The sequence below is a fragment of the Nyctereutes procyonoides genome, unplaced genomic scaffold (genome assembly GCF_905146905.1).
Source record: "Nyctereutes procyonoides isolate TBG_1078 unplaced genomic scaffold, NYPRO_anot_genome, whole genome shotgun sequence".
Taxonomy (NCBI): domain Eukaryota; kingdom Metazoa; phylum Chordata; class Mammalia; order Carnivora; family Canidae; genus Nyctereutes; species Nyctereutes procyonoides.
In genome coordinates this window covers 45,709,255-45,731,448 of record NW_026575131.1, presented here as the reverse complement: position 1 = coordinate 45,731,448, position 22,194 = coordinate 45,709,255, and the positions used below count along the sequence as shown (strand labels likewise).

Genomic DNA, 22,194 nt, shown 5'->3' with positions numbered 1-22,194 from the left:
TTTTTGAGCATAGGGCCTTGACCAGGCCTTGAGAGCAGCTCAGTCACATTTGTCCACTTACCCCCAGGGCTTAATTTTTGGTTGTGTTGTATGTACGTCCTCCCCCACCCCCCACTTTGTCTGCCCCTCCCTTCTCCAAGAACATAGGAGAAAAGCCCTGAATTTTCAAAGTGCAGAAAGTATAGAAGTGTGGTGTCGGCAAAAGCTTTTAATTTTCCAGCGTTTAGGTCTTTCAGCAGGAATTTCTCTATGGTAAAACGCACATAAGAATTAGCGTTAGTAGGGGATCCCTGGGTGGCGCAGCGGTTTAGCGCCTGCCTTTGGCCCAGGGCGCGATCCTGGAGACCCGGGATCGAATCCCACATCAGGCTCCCGGTGCATGGAGCCTGCTTCTCCCTCTGCCTATGTCTCTGCCTCTCTCTCTCTCTCACTGTGTGCCTATCATAAATAAATAAAATAAAATTAAAAAAAAAGAATTAGCGTTAGTAACATTGAGTGGATTCACAAGGTTGTACAACCCCCACCTCTATCTAGTTGTGGAATCGTTCCATCCCCCAAAATGAAACAGCATCACCATGAGCAGACCCTCCCCCTTCCCCTAGCCCCTGGCAACCACTCATCTGGTTTCTATCCTTGCATGTTCTGGACGTTTCACATCCATAGAATCATACCCTGTGTGGCCATTTGCGTCTGGCTTCTCTCACTCGGCTCAGTGTTTTCAGAGTCCACTCACATTGTAGTGGATGTCAGGCTTTGTTCCTTTTTATGGCTGAGTAATACTCCAGTGTATGGAGAGACCACATTTTATTTATGCACTCATCCTCTGATGGGCATTTTGTTTCTGCTTCTTGGCTCTTTCAGTGGGCAGTTTTAGAGTCGGCCAGTTTGGTTTCCATTTGGTGACGAGGGCATAGTTCAATTCACCCATGAAGTTCTGGGTGGATAGATCCCGTCAGTCTGGAAATGGGTTTTGCTTCCTCTTCACACACTATGAGTGCTTCAGTGAGCATCACTGGTGGGAGGGTAGAACAGTGTTATGGTTCGGGGGAAGGATGAAGACACAGGTTTTCAGGACCTGCCACCCTCAGCACAGCTGCAACCTGCCTGTGGTCACCAGTTGGCCAAGCTGTTCCCCGTCCAGGGACCTGCCGTCCCCTAGTTCCTCAGCCCCAAACCTACTTCCTTTCACTCTGGGCACAGTATGGGGATTCTTGGGGCATAAGTTTCATATCCACTTGTGACTAGGGCCTTGAAGACACAGTGTGACCAACTTCCAAGTCTCAGGCTCCATTAAGACTCAACGAGGAAGGCATACTTGGAAGCCAGAGAAAACAGCCTGGTACCTCCAAGAGAGATGTCACTGTTGAAGAACGTCCCCTGAAGCTGTGATAATTAGCAGTACGGCACCACACAGGCACCAACAGCCCAGAAGCAGACCCACTGTGTAAAATAACATAATATACTGTATTTAACAAACTGAGCAGACTCCCCGATCAGGAGAGGGGAGAAGAGTCTTTAATGAAAGAGATCATCAGGATCCCCATTTTACCTCCCACACTCTACTGGGTTGACTGGTGTCTTCCCCAAATTCATGTCTGCCTAGAACCTCAGAATGTGACCTTGGAGATATGATAAGTGAAAGATCTCAAAATGAACTTATCCTGAATCTTGTAACTGGTGTCTTGTAAGGAGACACAGAAACAGAAAATGACACTATGTGATGATGGACGAAGAGGTTGGAGTGACGCATTTACAAGCCAAGGAACACAGGGTTGCCAGAAGCTGGGGACGCATGGGACAGATTCTCCCTAAGAACCTTCAGAAGGAGCCAGCCCTGCCTGCCAACACCTTGATTTTGGACTCATCCAGAAATGTGAGACAACAAATTTCTGTTGTTTTAAGCCACCTAGTTTATACTACTTAATTACAGTGGTCTTAGGAAACTTCCTACGCCACCAAAATAATTTCCAGATGGTTAAGAGTTTAAATGTAAAGAATAAATGCAGGGAAGCAGAGGGATGCAAACCAAAAGTATTAGCTCCATGTTCATCAGACCTGGGAGAGGAATGAGCAGCAAACATGAAAGACATCACCCATGGATCCAGCTGCCTGGAAAATCCAGTATTTGTATCCAAAACTACTGTAAGTAAAAGCAAATTGCCCTTAACCCTGACAAACCATTAATACCCTTCCTATACAAAGAGCTGTTCCAAAACCATAAGCAGTAGGGAAAAAATGGGCAAAGGACACGAACAACTCAACAGAAACAGAAAAATCGTTGCTTGGGACACACAACCTTTTTAAAAGCCCCACCTGACAGTCAAAGGAATGTAAATGACAAGATGCTCTTTTGTTCCCACTAATGGCTGTGGGTTGAGAAAAATATTGACGCTTGGTGTCAGTGAGGAAGCTGGGAGGCAGGTACTCTAATACCACTCCAGACGGACCCCTCACTTGCACGGGTCTCTCAGGAAGACACTTTGGCAGAATGGATGGGGATAGGGGAGGCTTCACAGCGAGAATGCAGAGGGAATCGATCAGCCCAGTGTTGTAGTGGAAATGCTGCCACCTGTGGAACCAGGGAACTCTGGGTCTCTGCTTCTGCTGTCGGGGACCGACCATGCCCTGTGAGATTTTGCATTGAAAGCAGGGCTGTACTGGAGCTGGTGGAGGGGCTCAAGGGGCATTCTGACCTGAGGGAACAAGAACATCATCCCAGGGAAGCAATAGGGTGGGGCGGGCCCCTCATCTGGGGTGCGAATGAGGGAAAAGGTAGGAGGGGTGCCTTGGAGTAGGTGGGTGGCCAGCCCTCCAGGCCTGTGGTGAAGGCCTGGGGGGTGTCTCACAGGGATACAGCCCAGTCCAGAAGGAGTAGGCTTTCTCCAATGGGTCAGGGGCTTTGGACAGCTGCTTTCTCATTGCCTTGGAGAAGCCTGCAAGGTCTGATCTTTGATCCCTGGCCTGGTTGGGGAGTGCCTGGAGCATTTCCAGTGAGTCAGCATAAAAACCAAGAGATAGCCATGCTTAATCGGGGCCAATGGCCAGGGACTCTTGTGGGCTGGCCATGGGGTGCCCTTGAGGGGCTCTGTGCTGGGACATGCGTGTCTAGAGCAGTGCTTCCAGGGGCTCCCCTGCAGCAGCCCAGAGAATAGAGGCAAGGGGTTCTACCTGGGGCCCTCCTCATTGGCTAGTAAGAAGAGAGGGCAGCTCTGGGGACACAGCAATCAGGATGTGGTGAGGGAGGATGTGGGAGGGGGAGCAGGGAACCAGCCTTCTGGGTATTTGGGGCTGGGAGAGGTAGCTGCAGTAGGCTGGAGGTGGAGTGTGGCCCCTGGGAGTGTACAGAAGAGTGGATAGGCCTCAGGGCAGAGTCCTGGGGCAGCGGGGAGGTCCTTGCATAAGAGCAGATCCAGGTGATGCCTCCATCCCGAGGACTGCAGAGCAAGTGAGCAGAACCAGGAGAGGCCAGCGGCTAGCAGATGTGACTGGTGAGAGCTTGGTGGCAGCTTTGGGGAGAGGCATAGTGGTTTTTATGGTGTGTGTGTGGGAGATTGGATTGATGGGCAAGTGGGAGTGGGAAGGGCTGGCTCCAAATCATATGGAAGGGAGGAGGGAACCAGGCTTTACCATAGACTGGAAAAGGGTTTAATAGTGTCTTTGGCTTTAAATCACACAAACTCTTTTTTTTCTTTTTTTTAGATTTTATTTATTTATTCACGAGAGACACACAGAGAAGGCAGAGACATAAGCAGGAGAAGTAGGCTCCCCACAGGGAGCCTGATGTAGGGCTTGATCCCAGGACCCTAGGATCATGACCCGAGCCAAAGGCAGGTGCTCAACCACTGGGCCACCCAGGTGCCCCCATGTGAACTTTTTCAGTGGGAGGATCCTCCTTCAGATGAACCATTCAGGCAGCAGGGAAAGGAGAGTGTGGCACCCTGGGGAGAATGGCCAAGTGGAGGACAGGGAGTGCCCCGAGACAGAGACAGATCCAAGGCAGAGGAATTTCCCAGGATACAGAGGTGGTAGAGGTAGTAGACCCACTGGGTACTCCTGCAGGGGACCCCAAATGCTGTCCGTCCTACCCGCCCCTGCTCTTTGGTTATCCCCCCTCCTCACAGCCCTGGTGGTCAGCAGTCACTCTGAGCCAGTCTTTTCTCCTTCCTCCTGGCCTGGGGGGATGGGGCATGCATCAGCTGGTCCTATGACTGCCCACATGGCCCCCAGTCTGTGAGCACGGGAAGGTGGGGGAAGTCTCTGGAGCCCGGAACAAGATCACATTGGTGGGCTCTGATGGCTTCTCACTCAGGTCAGTGTCTCCTGGGAGGAGGAAGCAGGCGCGTCTGTGTGACCTTTCTACTACCCACATTCCTGCGTTTGGATGTGAGAGTCCAGAACCCCGAGTCCATGAGCCGGATTTCACCTCCAGAAGTTGGGGTGCACTACAAGTGCACCGTCACCCGTGTCTCTACAAGTGCAAGTCACAGAAGGGGCCGGCTCTGCCTGGAGCCCCAGCTCTGTGCATGCGTGTGTGTACATATTCGTATTAAAGTGCTGCGTATGCGCGTGTCCCTGTTTGTGCACATGCATGTGTTCTGTGCACACACATGTGTGTGTTTGTATGAAACTGCATGTACATGCATCCTGGTTTGTGCATGTGCTTTAGGATATGTGTGTGTGCGCACGCGCATGAGTGGGTGTATTCATATAAAAGCATACGTGTTGGGATCCCTGGGTGGCGCAGCGGTTTGGCGCCTGCCTTTGGCTCAGGGCGCGATCCTGGAGACCCGGGATCGAATCCCATATCGGGCTCCCGGTGCATGGAGCCTGCTTCTCCCTCTGCCTGTGTCTCTGCCTCTCTCTTTGTGGCCATCATAAATAAATAAATTAAAAAAAATTTTTTTTTAATTTTTTAAAAAAAAGCGTACATGTTCACATGTGTCCGTGTCTGCATGTGTTGAGTGCCCATGAGCCATGTGTGTGCATTTGTGTGGCTATGATGAAGTTGCATATCTATAGTTTGGGTTCTTGCATTCCTCACCTGGCTTGGAAGCAACTAAACTACCCACCTTCCACACCATGTGGTGTGTCCATGAAAGTTCAGTGATCATCTCCAGTTATGTCAGGGCACAGCCAGGTGGATGGCATCACCTGGCATCTCTGAACACCTGACACAGCTTCCCAATGGTTTCTTCGCTGTGGTGTCCAAGGAACTCAATCCCTGGGCTCAAGGGTTGGATATTTTGAGAAGAGAGCAAGGAGTCTTAAAAAGATGTTCAGGGAGATTCCTGGGTGGCTCAGTGGTTTGGCGCCTGCCTTTGGCCCAGGGCGCGGATGGCGCGATCCTGGAGTTCCAGGATTGAGTCCTGCATCAGGCTCCCAGCATGGAGCCTGCTTCTCCCTCTGCCTGTCTCTCTACCTCTCTCTATGTCTATCATGAATAAATAAATAAATAAATAAATAAATAAATAAATAAATAAATAAATAAATAAATAAATCTTTTAAAAAAAATAAAAAGATGTTCACCTGGGGGACCGGGTGGTTTCATGATCCACTTAATTTTTTTAAAAAAGCTTTATTAATTGTCACTGAAACATTATAAACACTTCTTTCAAGTGTGTGATTTGTAGCACATGCAAACACTCGTGAACCCACGACTGAGATAGTAAATACATTTGTCACTGGAAAAGTCTCCCCCGGCTCCTTTGTCAGCCCAAGCAGCCATTATCAACTTTCTGTCTCCATATGCTGCATTTTCTAGAATTACATATAAATGCAATCATACACTGTATACTCTTTTTGAAACTCTTTTGAACTCAAGGCCACCTGGCTGGGTTGGGTTAGAAGAGCATACAACTTGATTTTGGGATCATGAGTTTGAGCCCCACAGTGGGCGTAGAGATTATTTAAACGTAAGTAAATAAACTTAAAACTTTACTGAGGTGAAATTCACACAATGCAGAATTCACCATTTTAAAGTATGCAATTGAGTGGTGGTTTGTACACTGTCAGTGTTGCACAACCTCTACCTCTATGAAGCCACAGAATAATGTTATCCTCTACAGGGAACCCCCATCGCTGTTAGCAGTCACTTCCTATTACCTCCACCCCCTCCCCCAGCCATTGGCAACCACGATCTGCTTTTGTCTCTATGGATTTGCTTGTTCTGGACATTTCATTTAAGTGGGATCCTACACCATGTGGCCTTTTGTGTCTGGCTGCTTTAACACAACACAATGTTTTTGGGGTTCATCCATATTGTAGTGTATATCAGAGCTTGGTTCCTTTTTATGGCTGAGTAATATTCCATTGCATGGAAGGACTACAGTCTTCATCAGCTGATGGATACTTGGGTTGTTTCTACCTTTTGGCTGTTGTGAATTGTGCTACTGTGAATGTGCATGTACAAGGATTTCTTTAAACACCTATTTTCAGTTCTTTTAGGTCTATACCTAGAAATGGAATTGCTGTACCCCCCCCTTTTTTTTTGTCTTCTTTCACTCAGCACACAGATTCTGAGATTGTTGTGTTGTTCCATACTGTTGCAAGGATCAGAGATTGCTCCCCTCTCCTGGCTGAGCAGTGTTCCATTGTGTGGCCAGTTTGTTCATCCATTTGCAGATTGATACACATTAGAGTTGTTTCCAGCATGTAGCTCTTAGAAACAAATGCCATAGAACATTCGTGTACAGTCCCCTATAGGGACATCTGCTTCATTTTTCTTGAGTAATTCCTAGGAGGGGAACTGCTGGATCATGTGCTAGTTGTATAACTAACTTCTAAAGAAATTGCCAGTCATGTCCAAAGTATATGAGCCATGTAATCTAATATACTGTTCATGTGTCGTATCCTATGGCTGTTTGAAGACATTTAGCAACATTCATATCTGTTTATCTGCTAATCCTGCTTAAATGAATCAATGCCAAGGAAATGCTCAGAGCACTGCATAAAGATGTGTGTCCACAAAATCAGAAACCAACTGCCCATCTATAGCAAAAGGATCACATGCTTTACAATTTCTCTGTGTATAGTGACATGCTGAGAAGGCATTAAAAATCATGTTTCAGTATGTATTTTATGACATGGGGAAACATTCACAAGTGCCAACATATCACATAACAATCCAAGTTTCATATATATATATATATATATATATGTATATATATATATATATATATATATATAACATGTTAAACTAGAAGAAAATACCCCAAAATTACTTGATTTAGGAGAAAGTTTAAAAAAATATTCCCACTTCCCCCGGCCTTCCTACCTGTTGCCGCTACCTACAGCTGGCCATGTGAACTTTTAATAACAGCTTTATAATGTGTAGTTGTGTTTAGCTTCGCCCTCCCCTGCCCTCCTAATTCTGCTGTAGGACTTGGTCTCCCAGAGTCCAAATCACCTCAGCCTCTAGCAGCTCCTCACACTCCTGGTGCTGAGTCATGCTTCTGTCTACAAGCATGTCTAGTCAGCAAACTTTTTCTTTCCTTGTTTTTCTTTTCTTCAGCAAACTTTTTCTGTAAAGGATTGGAAAATAAGTACATTTGGCTTTTCTATGCCTTTAGGTTACAGTCTGTCACAACTGTTCAGATCTGGTGTTAAAACAAGCAGCCAGGGATGATATGTAAATGAATGGGCTACACACCAATAAAACTTTATTTACAAAAACAAGGAGTGGGCCTTATGTACCCTTTTCCTACCTTTTACCTTCCTGTTGAATGAACTTCTCTTCACCCTTCAGAACTCCTCTTAGATGTTGGCCACTCTCCTAAAGCATTCTGTGGCTCTCAAGGGGAATAACTTCTCCATTTACATGGTTGATACACTTTCACATTTGTTTGCATATCAGCTACTCCCGCTCAGCTTTGAACCAAAGTCTGGTTCATCTTTGTATCCTCAGCTGTGCTTAGGTGGCACCCACTGAGCCCATACAGGACCCACACTGCGTTTGTGTCTCTTACTCCAAGACACAAAATGAACTGCTGGCAGCATTGGCTTCATTTTCTCTTTTTCCTGCAATGTCTTAAGAAGCAAATGCATTTTTTTTTCAAATAAACTTTTTATTTCAGAGTCATTTTAGATCTACAGAAAAATTGTAAAGACAGCATAGAGTCTCCTATACCCTTACCGTAGCTTCCTCAAATCCTTTATTTTTTTAAGCTTTTATTTATTTACTCATGAGAGACAGAGAGAGAGAGAGCAGACTCCCTGCCGGGAGCCCAATGCGGAACTCAATCCCAGGACCCCGGGATCACGACCTGAGCCGAAGGCAGATGCCCAACCACTGAGCCATTCAGATGCCCCTGGCTTCCCCAAATCTTTTTTTTTTTTATTTTTTTAAATTTTTATTTATTTATGATAGTCACAGAGAGATAGAGAGAGGCAGAGACACAGGCAGAGGGAGAAGCAGGCTCCATGCACCGGGAGCCTGACGTGGGATTCGATCCCGGGTCTCCAGGATCGCGCCCTGGGCCAAAGGCAAGCGCCAAACCGCTGCGCCACCCAGGGATCCCCCGGCTTCCCCAAATCTTACGTTATCTTACAAACATCTTACGTTATAGGACCATGTTTGTACAACTAAAAGATGGACATTGGTACACTGCTGTGAATCAACCTCCTGATGTTATGTGGATGTCACCAGTTCTTCCATTCATGACCTCTCTCTGGTCGAGATTCTGTCCAAGGAGCCCCATTGTATTTAGTCACCATGCCTTTTCAGTCTCCTGTCTGGATGGTTCCTCAGTCTGTCTGTGTTGTTTAAGACCTTGGCAGTCTCAGGACACCTGGGTGGCTCAGTGGTAGAGCATCTGCCTTCGGCTCAGGTCATGATCCTGGGGTCCTGGGATCAGATCAAGTCCTGTATCAGGCTCTCTTCAGGGAGCCTGCTTCTCCCTCTGCCTGTGTCTCTGCCTCTCTCTGTCTCTCATGAATTAATAAATAAAATTAAAAAAAAAAAAGAAGAAGACCTTGGCAGTCTCAGGGAAGAGTGGCCAGGTGTACAGCAGGATGCCCCTGATCTGGGTCTGTCTGATGGTCTTGTCATGATTAGACTGAAGTGTGGGTTCTAGAAGCAAATGCACTCTGAACAGCTCTCCCAAACGAGTTTTTGGGGGCTCTCCTTTAGTCTTCCATGGAGTTTCAGAATCCCTGAGTTTCAGGGCAGGTTCAATCTTGCTCAACCCAACACACCTCCTGCTGCCCCTTGTGTGTTTTGGGGACATAACCAAGGCCCAAAAGGGAGCTTGAGGAGCCACTGGGGGAGGTTTTGTCAGAGAGGGGAGGCCAGGAAGGATGTGGGTTGGGAAGGGCTTAACCAAGAGATGGTCATGGCCATTGGACTTGCAAGCCTAAGAGGCTGACTGGCAGGTAGGTGGGGAGCAGGAACTGGGGCTGGGAAGGAGCACATTCCAGGGGAAGAGTCTGATCTTGGGAGGGGAAGGAGATCTGGTGAAGTCACTCTGCAACAGTCACAAACCTTAGGTTTGGTCACATTTAAGGACAGATGGAGGCTCTTCTGCCCTTCTGGCTTTTGGAGAGAGCTCTGTTAGGGGCAGGGGATTTCCTTCTGGCCGAGGGGTGGTGTCAGTGTCTCCTCCCCACCATCACTACCACTACCACCACTCTGACTGTGTCACCCCCTCCCTTCCAGCTCCAGGACACGCACCCCGAGCCCGGGAGGCATGCTGAGGCCAGGCTACCGGCAGGATGAGTGTGAACGAGGCAGGCAGCTCCGGCCGCGGGGGGCAGGCAGCCTACCACCTGCACATCTACCCGCAGCTGGCCACCAGCCAGAGCCGGGCCTCATGCCGTGTGACCGCCACCAAGGACAGCACCACTTCCGATGTCATCCAGGATGCCATCGCCAGCCTGCAGCTGGATGGCACCAAGTGCTATGTGCTGGTGGAGGTGAAGGAGACAGGTGGGGAGGAGTGGGTGCTGGATGCCAACGACTCCCCTGTGCACCGCGTGCTGCTGTGGCCACGGCGGGCGCAGGACGAGCACCCGCAGGAGGACGGCTACTACTTCCTGCTGCAGGAACGCAACGCCGATGGCACCATCAAGTACGTGCACATGCAGCTGGTGTCCCAGGCCACAGCCACCCGGCGTCTGGTGGAGCGCGGCCTCCTGCCCCGACAGGAGGCGGATTTTGACGATCTCTGCAACCTCCCTGAGCTGACTGAGGGGAACCTCTTGAAGAACCTCAAGCACCGCTTCCTGCAACAGAAGATCTACACGTACGCGGGGAGCATCCTGGTGGCCGTCAATCCCTTCAAGTTTCTCCCCATCTACAACCCCAAGTACGTGAAGATGTATGAGAATCAGCAGCTGGGCAAGCTGGAGCCACACGTGTTCGCGCTTGCCGACGTGGCCTACTATGCCATGCTCCGAAAGCGTGTCAACCAGTGCATTGTGATCTCAGGCGAGAGTGGCTCAGGCAAGACACAGAGCACCAACTTCCTGATCCACTGCCTCACCGCCCTGAGCCAGAAGGGCTATGCCAGCGGCGTTGAGAGGACCATCCTGGGCGCCGGCCCCGTGCTGGAGGTGAGCCAGGCCGCCGGCGGGAGGGGCCCTCTGCCTTAATGTGTGGGTTTTATTCTTGTTCAGGTATAGAGACACCTCTGCCCTCGAGATAGTTGGTTATACTCACAGTTCTCTAGAAACAGTAGGGGGCTCGGGGGTGCTCAGCAAGCTACACAGGGCCATGCTTGGGAAGCACCAGGGCTAGCGTGGAGGCAGGTAGACTAGAGAAAAGGTGGGCAGAGTCTGTTGTGGTTCTCATGGGAAGGAATGGGGAAACCAGTGTGTGCAGGCTTAGGATTGGCTAGATCAAATAATTCTGGGGATCTGGGACATAGGAGCTGCGCTGGTTGACTGGTACCTGGCCCTGGGGTAATCAGGGCAGGAGTTAGTGGCCCAGAGTGTGAGAGCCTGATAACAGAAGTGGTGGGGCTGTGGGCTCTGGAATGGTTGGTTTGCATGTGCAAGGCACACTCATAGGCAAGTTCTTTGCTCCCAGTGATTAGGTAGGTAGCCCTGGGAGGGGCAGTCCTTTCAAGGTCAGCCAGGTCCCCCTATATCAAAGCATAAGAATATAGGGGGAGAAAAAGGCCTGATTAATACACTCTTAATGTCTAGGAGGACAGCAATCTATACTCCCAATTCCGAGAAAGGAGAGTGGCGAGTCCAAACTGAGCAGTGGAGCCTGTAGTACAGAAGGGAGCCAGCAAAGCAGAGTGTAGCCCTGGGGGCTAGGCAGCAGTGATGCTGAGGGAGGGGGCCTCCTAGCATCACCATAAAGGCAGTGGGGGAGGAGGTGCTCTCCACCCTCTGTCCAGTGTCTCCATCAACCAAACTCCACAGAAGCCATCAATGCATCACCGTGGCTGAGCCTTCTGGATGCAGGGGCCCTGATGGTGACCACACAGCATCCCTTACTCTTGGGGGCATGGGACCAGATACATACACGTCTCAGAACATGGTCTAATTGTCATCACCTGGTGAGGCCTAGGATGATGCAGGGGCCTAGGGATTGGTGCCTATGGGTTTGGAGTCCAGGGCTCCACTCTTTTTTTTCTTCTAATTAGAATTTAGGGATAATTAAATATTTCTAAATAGTTGAGTTTTATTAAGTATAATAATATGTCACTATTATTTCTTAGAATATTTTATTATTTTTTTTTAATTTTTATTTATGTATGATAGTCACACACAGAGAGAGAGAGAGAGAGAGAGAGAGAGAGAGAGGCAGAGACACAGGCAGAGGGAGAAGCAGGCTCCATGCACCGGGAGCCCGATGTGGGATTCGATCCCGGGTCTCCAGGATCGCGCCCTGGGCCAAAGGCAGGCGCTAAACCGCTGCGCCACCCAGGGATCCCGAGAATATTTTAGATGTATAGAGATATGGAGTAGACAATACAGAGAGTGCCCTCCCCCCCCCCAACTCCCCATACTTTCTCCATTATGAACGTCTTGCATCAACGATTAGTGTGGTACATTTGTTACAATCGAATCCATTATTGACACATTATTAACTGAAGTCCATGATTTACACTGGGATTCACCCTGGATGTTGTATATTCTGTGGGTCTGGACAAAGGCGCAGTGTCACAAATGTACCATTATGCTGTCATACAGAGTAATGACACTGTCCTCAAGTCCTGGGCACCTCCTCTTCCTCCCTCCCTGGAGCCCTGGCAGCCACGCATCCTTTGACTGGCTCCATAGTTTTGTCTTTTCCCGAATGGCATAGAGTTGGATTCATCCTGGCTATAGCCTTTTTGGACCAGCTTCATTCACTTAGTAAATGTACATTTAAGTTCCTTAGTGGCATGAGAGCTCATTTTTTCAGATTGCTGGGTAACACTGCGTCATCTGGGTGTGCTGCATCTGTCCATCCACAGGACCCCAGACCATCCCTTCCATGGAGCAGTGAGGAGACCTATCCCCACCTCCAAGGTGAAGGCCTGACACAGCTACCTTGCTGTCATGCAAATTCACTGAAAGCCTATCTAGGCTATGCCTGCTGAGTACATTTCAGTTCCTCTTTCTCACTGATGATCTGTTAGATCATCAGCAAGAAATTAATTGGGGTTGTGCAGTCTGGCCCTGTGCCACCATGTATAGCCAGCCTATTTCTCCTATGTACATATAGTCGTCCTTTTTTTTTTTTTTTTTTTTTTTTTTTGTACAAACGTTTTAAAAACTTCAGAGTAATCAGCCACAGAGTGTGTTTTCCTCTTTAATGTTGTGTACCTACATGTCTCGCCTCCTTGGTTTTGATCACCTGTTACTTCTGCAAATATTCCGTGTGCACAGCTGCCATGTGCCAGGCACCATCCTGGGCCCTGGGCCCTGGGCTCTGTGGTGGCCCAAATCTCACAAAGGCCTGCTCTGGCAGAGCGGTTGCCCCAGGAACGAGGAGGCAGGCAGCAAAATAAACACCAGGCCTCAAATGCAAGCTCAGTGCCAATAAGAACAGCAGGCATGCCCAAAGAAGAAAGTTAAGGGAGCAGGAGGTGAGAGGTGTTGCTGAGCTGGGCCCAGAAGAGGTCAGGAGGACCATGCAGCGTCTAGAAGGAGGGCACAGCCAATGGAGAGCCTGGGAGGCTAGGCTGTGCCTGCCTGGAGTGTTAGAAGAAAGGTGGGGGGCCTGGAGGCCTCCAGATGGGGCCAGAGCAGAGTAAGCAACGGCCAGAACAAGAGGCAGTGGGGACAGCGAGGTGATAAGGAAGTGATGGCAGATCACTTGGGACCTTGTGAGCTCTGAGACTTGTGTGATGTGGGAGCTACAGATGATGTCCATAGAGTGATCCAACTCCGTCCCAGCTCCAGAAGTAGCCTCAACGAAGCTGCCTTGAAGCACCAATCAGAGGCCGTGGCAGGTGCTCCAGGCCAAAGCACTACAGTCCCAGATGAGATGGAGCAGGCCGTCCGTGACGGCAGAAGTTAAGTAAGTGAACAAGAGGGCAGATCCAGCATTTACCAAATCAGGTGTTTTGCCAAGTGGAGCTTTTACCCCCCACCAAACCAGGTAACTATGCCCATGCTTCATGTGGACTCTGAGCCCAGATGTCCCATCACAACACGGTGCAGAGGCAGGTTTGGCACCATGGTGCTGTTTCCTTTTCTGGCTAAGGATCATCCACGGCACCGGGATGAGGTCTGATGGTTCCTGTAACAAATTACCACAAACAGAGTGGCTTCAAACAACAGAAACCTATTCTGTCAGAGAGGTCAGTTCAGGGTGTCAACAGGGCCATGGTCCCTCTGAAGGCTCTGGGGGAGGATCCTTCCTCACCTCTTCTTCCATCTTCCAGAGGCTCTAGCATTCCTTGGCTCTGCCCCATCATTCCAATCTCTGCCTCTGGTCACGTGGCCTTCTCTTATAAAGATATCAATCACTGGGTTTAGGGCCCACCCTATCCAGGATGGCGTCATCCTAACTAACTACATCAGCGAAGACCCCATTTCCAAATAAGGCCACGTTCATAGGCGTCAGAATGTGGACAGTTTTTGGTGGCAGGTCAACCCTCAGCAAGCCTCTGTTGAGTGAGAGCTGGTGGCAACGATGCCTTCTTCCCTGAGGGCTGCCCCTGCTCAGTAGTTGTCCTGGGAGCTCCTCTGCTGAAGCTGCCCCAAGGGATTCTGGCACATTCTTTGAGGGCCATTAGTCACCCTTCTTGCCTAGTGTCTGCACCTCGTGAGTCAGATGCCTCAAACCCCGCCTGGCTGCCTCCCTCTAGCTCCGTGGTGTGAGCTGGCAAGGCCAGATTTCCCCAGCAGTGAGGAGCTGCTGGAGGGCGGTGCCCACGCTGGCTTCCAAAGCAGGCTAGAGCCAAATCCACGTCATGGCCATAAACGTGCTTCCTGGGGCAACCGCTTGGAAAGGGAGGAGACTTTTAGTTTAGAGCTGGGCTGCTCGGCCAGAGCCCCCACTGATGTCTGGGCCCAGGCCATTTCCTGGTGGAGCCGCCCCATGGACTGCATGGTCCTGAGTCCTGGCCTCCACCCACCAGATGCCAGTAGCATCACCTCCCCTCAGATGTGACAACCAAAAATGTCCCCAGGTATCACTAAGTGTTCCCTGGGGGTAGATTATTCCCCAGGTGAGAACCACTGTCTTAGAGTCACAGCTCTGGATACCATGAGACCAAGTCCTCTTTCCAGTGATGACCGTGTAGAAATTTTGCACCAAATTCCAGCCATTTCTGAGCTAAGCCAAGAGTCACTTTCTAATAACCAGAATAATTTGTTACTGTGCCTTCGGGTACAGATCCGTCAACATCCTTACAACATCTCTGCCCATTTTAAAGACAAGGGAAGAAGGTCCCAAAGAGGCGTGCTAGTGTGCAAGTGTCCTGGGGCTGCCATCACAAAGTACCACAAACAAAGGCAGGGGGGTGGGGGCGTGCTTAAAACAAACAGGAATTGATTCTGTCACAGTCCCAGAGGACAGAAGTCTGAAATCAGGTTGTGGGCAGGGTAGGTTCCTTCTGGAGGCTCTAAGGGAGCATCTGTCCCAGGCCCCTCTCCTGGCTTCTGGTGGCCACCGACAGCCCTTCAGTGTTCCTCGGCTTGTGGTAGCATCTCTCCGATCTCTGCCTCTACCTGCACATGGGCCTCTTCGCTTTGTGTCTCTGTGTCTCTAATTTCCTTCCTCATCTAAGGACACTTGTCACAGGATTTAGGGCCCACTGTAAATCCAGGATGATCTCACCTCAGGATCCTTATATTAATTGCATCCACAGAAACCTTATTTCCAAATGAGATCTTGTTCACAGGTTCCAAAGATTAGGACTTGGGCATATCTTTTAAAGGGACACCAGTCGACCCACTACAACCCAGGTTCCCCAGGCCACACTACAGGTAGCTGTGGCTGGACCATGGTGGGAACCTGGCCTGGGTCTGAGCCTAAGTTCATGGTACCTCTGTATGTCTTCATGAAAGATTTCTTCCCTTAAAAAAAAAAAAAAAAGGGCACCTGGGTGGCTCAGCAGTTGAGCACCTGCCTTTGGCTCAGGTCATGATCCTGAGGTCCTGGGATCAAGTTCCATATCCGGCTCCCCACAGGGAGCCTGCTTCTCCCTCTTCCTATGTCTGCCTCTCTCTGTGTCTCTCATGAATAAATAAATAAAATCTTAAAAAAAAAAAAAAAAAAGAAAAGAGATTTCCTCCCTTACCTTGGCCAGGGCCACAGGAGGCCAAAGATCGACATATCTTGTTAGCCTTTGGGACTTTTTCTCAGTTCCCTGAAAGGAGAAGTTGAATTGTTTTGAGGTTTGGGTGTCGCCAGGCTGCCCCCCCCTTCCTTGTGGGTTGCAGCCTCGCTGTGCAATTCTGACCAAAAAACAGGAAGGGGGCACTGTGGAAGCTAGTTCCAATCAGCTGATCTGCCTGCCCCTGCAGTTAACTGTTACTGTCACTTATTGTCACCGCTTCGCATGATGTTACTCAGCCCTGCTCTGCCATCCTGCAGCCTGGCCTCCAGACTGCCTTTAGACACGTGAGGTTTATTTGAGACTGTTGTTTTAGCAACAGAACACTGAAGGTGCACAAGGCAGGCTCCCCAGGGCAGTGAGCGGCCTGGGGTCCTCCCTCCTGTGTGCTAGGGTCCACTGCCCATCCTGGAGGCCCTCAGAGAACCTGGTGACTTTAGATGCAGAGACCGAGGCATCAGCCACGGGGCTGGCCACAGAGCATGCCTCCTCTCTGGGGGCCCACAGATCTCAGTATCAGGGCTGATAGTGTGGACCTCAAGGTTGGGGTTCTCTTTCCTGAACTGCGACAGTTGCCACCAGCAATTGCTGATGCGCACAGGGTTTTAATTTCGAAAGCAGAAATGAAACGAGGATGCTTGCTGGCCAGGCCATTTTCCCAAGCAGCCAAAGGCTGCTGTGTGCTGGGGTTCTGGACCTTTGCATAGCCACCATGGCCTGGCCAGTGCAGACAGGAGGCTGAGAGATTGTGACACCCTGAGCCACCTGCCACACACCCACAAGAGGCGAGTGACCTGGGATAGCGAGATATGGGACCAAGAGGAATCCTGGAGCTCGCTGCTGCCCCTGACTGCCTCTAGAGGTCCAGAAGGAGCCAGTCCTGGGCCTGGCATCTATGCCAACCTCAGTCCCGAGCACCAGGCCCCTAGGACCCACAAATCCAGTCTCGTGTGACCCTAGACAGCTCCCAGCCCCCCTCCACCCAGAACTACATGCCATTATCCACTTTGCCTTTATTCTCAGGAACACCTGCCCAGGCCATATCCTTCATTCCCACAACTGCATGAATCAGCCAGCCTCTGCCTGGCCAAGTGAAACCACTTGGCCAAGGTGACTAAGGTTCCAGAAGCAGGGGTTTGCCTCTGCACTTCAAATTTCTATAGAAGGGCTTTTTTGAGATATAATCCACCCATTTGAAGTATACAATTCAGTAGTATTCAGTGGATTCACAATGGTGTACAACCCTTACTTCTGTCTAGTTCCAGAATGTTCCCATCCCCTAAGGAAGAAACACCATGGGCAGTTGCTCTCTGCCCCCCTCCCCCCAGCCCCTGGCAATCCCCAGTCTGCTTGCTGTGTCTGTGGATTTGCCCATTCTGGACACTTGATGTCAGTGAGATCCTATGCTGTGTGGCCTTTTGTGCCTGGCTTCTCTCGCTCAGCACAATGCTTTTGAGGTTCACCCATATTGTAGCATGAATCACAGCTTCATTCCTTTCTATGGTTGAGTAATATTCCATCCTGTGGGTAAGACTGCACTTTGTTTCTCTTCACCTGTTGTCCCAGGACTTGGTTCCTTTGTATGGCCGAGTCTGCAGTTGGGTTTTCTCCCAAGCCATGGCCCCCTCCCTGCCCTGGCCAGGCCAGTGCTTTCCTGCCCCCCTTGGTGCCTCCCTGCCCCTCATCAGTGACAAGAGAATGGAGACAATGGGCACATGCGGAGTTGATTCCACTGGAGATTCTCAGGGTTGCCTGAGCCATGCCGATAGGAGGGAAGCAAAGTCTGGCCAGCAACCCACTTTGGATGTATGGGCCCTCCTGGGTGTGTCAAGGGCAGGGTGGGGCCAGTAGACACGCCTAGGTGGGTCTGTCTTGTCACCCACCTGTGTGTGCCTGCTGCACCTGCTAACAGGCTAGCCTGCTGGTGCTCAGGAGCAGGGCCTCCAGAAGCTGGTGGGAGCATTTGCATATGCTGTTAGGCTCCTACCCATGCCAAGGTGTCTGAGTGGGACAAGGTCAGAGGTGGCTGCACAGTGCCACCTGGAGCTGCTTCTGGCTGCTGATGCGGACTGCTGTCATGGGGGGGGGGGTAGGGGGGACCTCAGCAGAGGCAGCACAAAGACCCCCTTGACCCCAGGGCATGTTGGTCCTGAGAGGTTGTCCAGTCATGTGACCTAGCAGGCTACACAGGCAGAGGGGCCAGAAGCAGGTGGCCAACTTGTGGTTGCCTCCTGGCTGGGCCCTCCTCCCTGCCTGTTGTGTAGTTAGCCAAGGAGGGAAATTAGGCTTGCTAGGAGGCACGAGGGTTGAGAGAGGGAAAGGTAGCCAAGGACAGACCTCCAGGGGTCTACTTCAGGGCATGGACCATGCAACAGGGAGGAGGCTCAGGATGGGGAGGAAGGAGGACAGTGGCTGGTGTCACCCTCCCACGAAGGAGAGCCAGAGCGTTCACAGCAGAAGTGTTTGGGCCAGGAGTCTTTATCCAATACCTATCCATTCCCCAGATCTGAGGACCCCAAAAGCCGAGTTGCATCTGCTCTACATGAATGCAGAGGTGTTTTGAAGCAAGAGTCCTAAGTGCTTGTTCCTTTAGTCTGTTGGGAAGGTTGGCAGCTCGTAAGGGGTGGGGCCTGAGAGGGTCTAGGGCAGCAGCATGGGACACACGAGAGACATAGGCTGACCAGACAAGTCCAGGGCTGAGTCTGGCTGCACAGGCTGCCCTGGGCCTCAGGCTGGAGTCACCAGACGCTCCTGAGTTAGGGGTGAGCTGGAGTGGGCGTGCAGCTTGGGGTGGGGGTTGGGGGGGGCATGGGAGAGACTTAGAGCTCCCAAAAAGCATCCCCCACACCCTAGCTAACAGTCAGGACTTGAGCTATTCTGGGCCATCCTTGAGGCCGAGTGGCTGGAAGGTCACTGATGTGAACATCAGCCATCAACAGGGGAGGGAAATGGAGAGCCAGAGATAGAATCCTGGGCAGATGGGCATCATAGGGAGATATGGTGGTGCAGGAATGGGAGAGAAGGTGCTGGAGGCCGAGCTACCGAGAGCCCGTGAGGGAGACAGGCCCCCCTCAGGTGGCTGCATAGAGCAAGGACTCAAATCTCTGGCTGCTTCTGTCCCCAGTGTGGCCTCCCCAGCATATCTGGGGGAGTAGTTTGAAGGGCCCCGGGTTGGCAGAGCAGCCTGAAGGAAGGGAGGAGCTGAAGTCAGATGATGGAACAAAAGGGGGACAGGACACAGCAAATCACACAGGGAGCAAGTGGGTGAATAAGGCCTGTGAGGGGTTGGCTTCAGACCTTGCAGGCAGAAACGTAGAGATGAGGGCCACCGACACAGGCCGGATCACCCTCTGTAGTAAGGGCCATCCTGTCCACTGTAGGATGTTGAGCAGCATCCCTGGCCTTGACTCACCCCAAGCCAGTAGCAGCCCGTACCCCAAGTCAGGACAACCCATACCGTGGCCAGGCAACACCACGTGAGGCAGAATCACCCCCATTGAGAATAAGCTTTAGGTTGCCTGCCTGCAAGGAACAACTTCAGTATTACAGATGCTTTGTGCCTAAATAGCTTCAGAGGGTTTTTTGTTTGTTTTTTTTGGTAACATTATGCCATTGTACTTCCACATCAACCCAGCTATGTTCAGCACGGACACCCAGGGTGGCTGGCAGGCAGGGATGCAATCTCGGGCTGACTTTCTCCTCCCAGAAAGAGGAGGCCCATGCTGCTTCTTGCCCTGCCGGCAGTCAGAGCCAGGCAAACGGCCACGGCCCCCACCCCACCCCAAGACAGAAATCCCCTTACATGTTTATTGCCTCCCCAGCACACTTGGGTTTGGCCTTCCAGGCGGACTTTGAGCAATATCTCAAAATGACATTTTAAGAACTGCTTGTCGATAACCAAAAAATGCAGTTGCCCAACTCGAAGCCCCCCAGAGCCGAGTTTACCTGCTTCCTGCAGGTGTTCTTGCAGAGGAATTTAGTGAGAGCATGCGAGTGGGTTCCTGATGCAGTTAGTGCTGCTTCCTAAGCACTGGAATCTTGTCATCCCTCCATCCATTTGCCTGGTGTGACTTTCTGAACACAACGCAGGTGGTTTGGCCATGGTTTGACTCATGTCTCCTTTAAGTGGCTCCCTGACAGGAAGCACACCAGGGCCACCGTTGTGGTTTTTGCTGCTGGGTTATCTGCCCCACTTCGGCAATGTCATGACACATTTTATTATTACTTTTGGTTCTACCCTGATGCTTTTCTTTGCTTTTTTCATATAATGCTGTGGGTATTTTTTTGTTTTTGTTTTTGTTTTTTTTTAAGTATCTTTTTCCTTATTTGAAGTATAATTTCTTTTTGTACATACCAGGGATTTGGCAAACTACAGCCCACAGGTTAAATCTACCATGGCCTATTTCTATAAATAAAGTTTCATTGACACAAAGCCGTGCCCTTTCATTTACGTATCTTCTGTGGTGGCTTTCACCTTGCATTTCCATTTTTTTTTTAAAGACTTTATATATATTTATTTGAGAGAGAGTGAGAGACAGAGAAAGAAAGATCACAAGCAGGGGGGAAGGGCAGAAGGAGGAGACTCCCCACTGAGCCAGAAGCCGGATGCAGGACTTGATTCCCAGGACCCTGTGATCATGACCTGAGCTGAAGGCAGACGTCCAACCGACTGAGCCACCCAGGCGCTCCACCCTGCCTTTCACAAAGGCTGAACAGAGCCTTTGCAACAGAGGCCCTTTATCACCTGACCGTTTATAGGAACGGTTAGCTGACTTCTCATACCTGTACATTCACATAGAACATTCTGGAACTTTCCACAATTAACTTTCTTCATGCTCTCTTCTCACCTTTTGCTCAGCTCCCCATACTCAGATAGAGAAAACCAGATTCCCACCCTCATTCCAGAGACTGCTCTTGCCAACTGAAATCTTTCTACATTTTGTATCTATGCCAGGTGTAGATAGATACATGTGTTCATAAACATTTACCCACAGTGGAGTCTGTGGTATTGTGATTTATAATAAATATGTATTTGGTTTAACTTCTGTTCCTGGCACAGAACCCTAAAACCCTTAGAATTTCCTAACTGATGAGAATAATGGAGTTGTTATACTGCATTATATTAATGATGATTTTTGGAACACACCTAAGGATGGGGGCTGGTTGCCAGGGGAACCCACCATGTGATTAAAGGGTTGGAAGTTTCATCCCCATGCCCCTGACCTCTGGGGAGCCAAAGGTTGAAATCAGTCACCAATGGCCAATGATGTAATCAGCCGTGCCTATGTTATGAAGCCTCCATAGGAACACAAAAGGAGGGAGTCCAGTGAGCAAGCTTCTGCGCTGCTGAGCATGTGGAGGTGCTGGGAGGGTGGCGTACTCCGAGAGAGCATGGAGCTACCCACATACCCTGCCCTATCCATCTCCTCCATCTGGCTATTCCTGAGCTATAGCCTTTGACAAGAAGCCAGAAATGGAGTGAATAAACTGGTTTCCCAAGTTCTGTGAATCGCTCTTGCAAATAAATCAAAACCAAAGACGGGATTGTAGGAAGCTCTGACTGATAACCATTTCTCATGGATAACAACCTTTCAGTTGGCATCTAAAGCAGGGACTGTGCAGCCTTTGTGGAACTGAGCTCTTAACCTGTGCGATCTGGTACTATCTTGGGAGATAGTGTCAGAATTGAGTTGAATCGTAGGACACCCACCTGGTGTTGGAGGAGAGCTTGGTGTGGGGGGATAAAAACCCCACACATCCAAATTGGAGTCAAAACCCTAGAATCTTACAGTGGTTTGGATGGGTCAGGAAAGGAGGACTAGGATGAAGATGTTCCAGAAAGTTCAGCAGGGCCAGCTCTTCCCTGGGGCTCTGTGAGGGCTTCTTGCTGTCCTGCTCACCCACTCTGTCCTCCATGAGCAACTGGGAGTGATTTGGGTTTTTTGGTTTTTTGTTTTTTTCAGATTTTATTTATTTATTTAAGAGAGACGTGCGTATGATCAGAGAGGAGAGGTAGAGGGAGAAGCAAACTCCCCACTGAGCAGGAAGCCTGACGTGGGGCTCAGTCTCAGGACCCCAAGATCATGACCTGAGCCAAAGGCAGAAAGCCAATCAACTGAGCCACCCAGGCACCCCTAGGAGTGTTTTTATAGTCAGCATGTCTGAGCTCTGGCTGAGGGTGGCAGGGTGCTAGGGGGCCTCTGCCCAGCCTTGTATCTTCATACAGGGCCCTCAGAGGGTTTCCAACCATACCCTGGATGCTGAGACCTCCTGCACCCTGCCTGCAGAGCAACACCATCTGCCAGGGTTGTAGTGGGATGAGGACACAGAGTGAGACCCCATTGCCACCTGGGCCACCAGCTCCAGCACCAACAATCCCTGCATCTTCCAGGAGATGCTCAGGGAAGCAGCATGAAGGTGCTAGAGCTGATGGGGCCAGGCTGGAAGTGTGCACCCCATGCTAAGGCACCCC

The 22,194-nt window shown here is 50.3% G+C and overlaps 1 protein-coding gene across 1 annotated transcript in view; it reads left to right on the top strand.

Annotated features, from left to right (window-relative positions):
- MYO9B (myosin IXB) overlaps positions 1–22,194 on the top strand; it is an 89,134-nt gene that overhangs the window by 9,904 nt on the left and 57,036 nt on the right. Inside the window, 1 exon segment of the mRNA XM_055344267.1 lies at positions 9,653–10,548. Within this exon segment, the coding sequence (XP_055200242.1) occupies positions 9,709–10,548 (840 nt within the window). The 5' untranslated portion in view covers positions 9,653–9,708.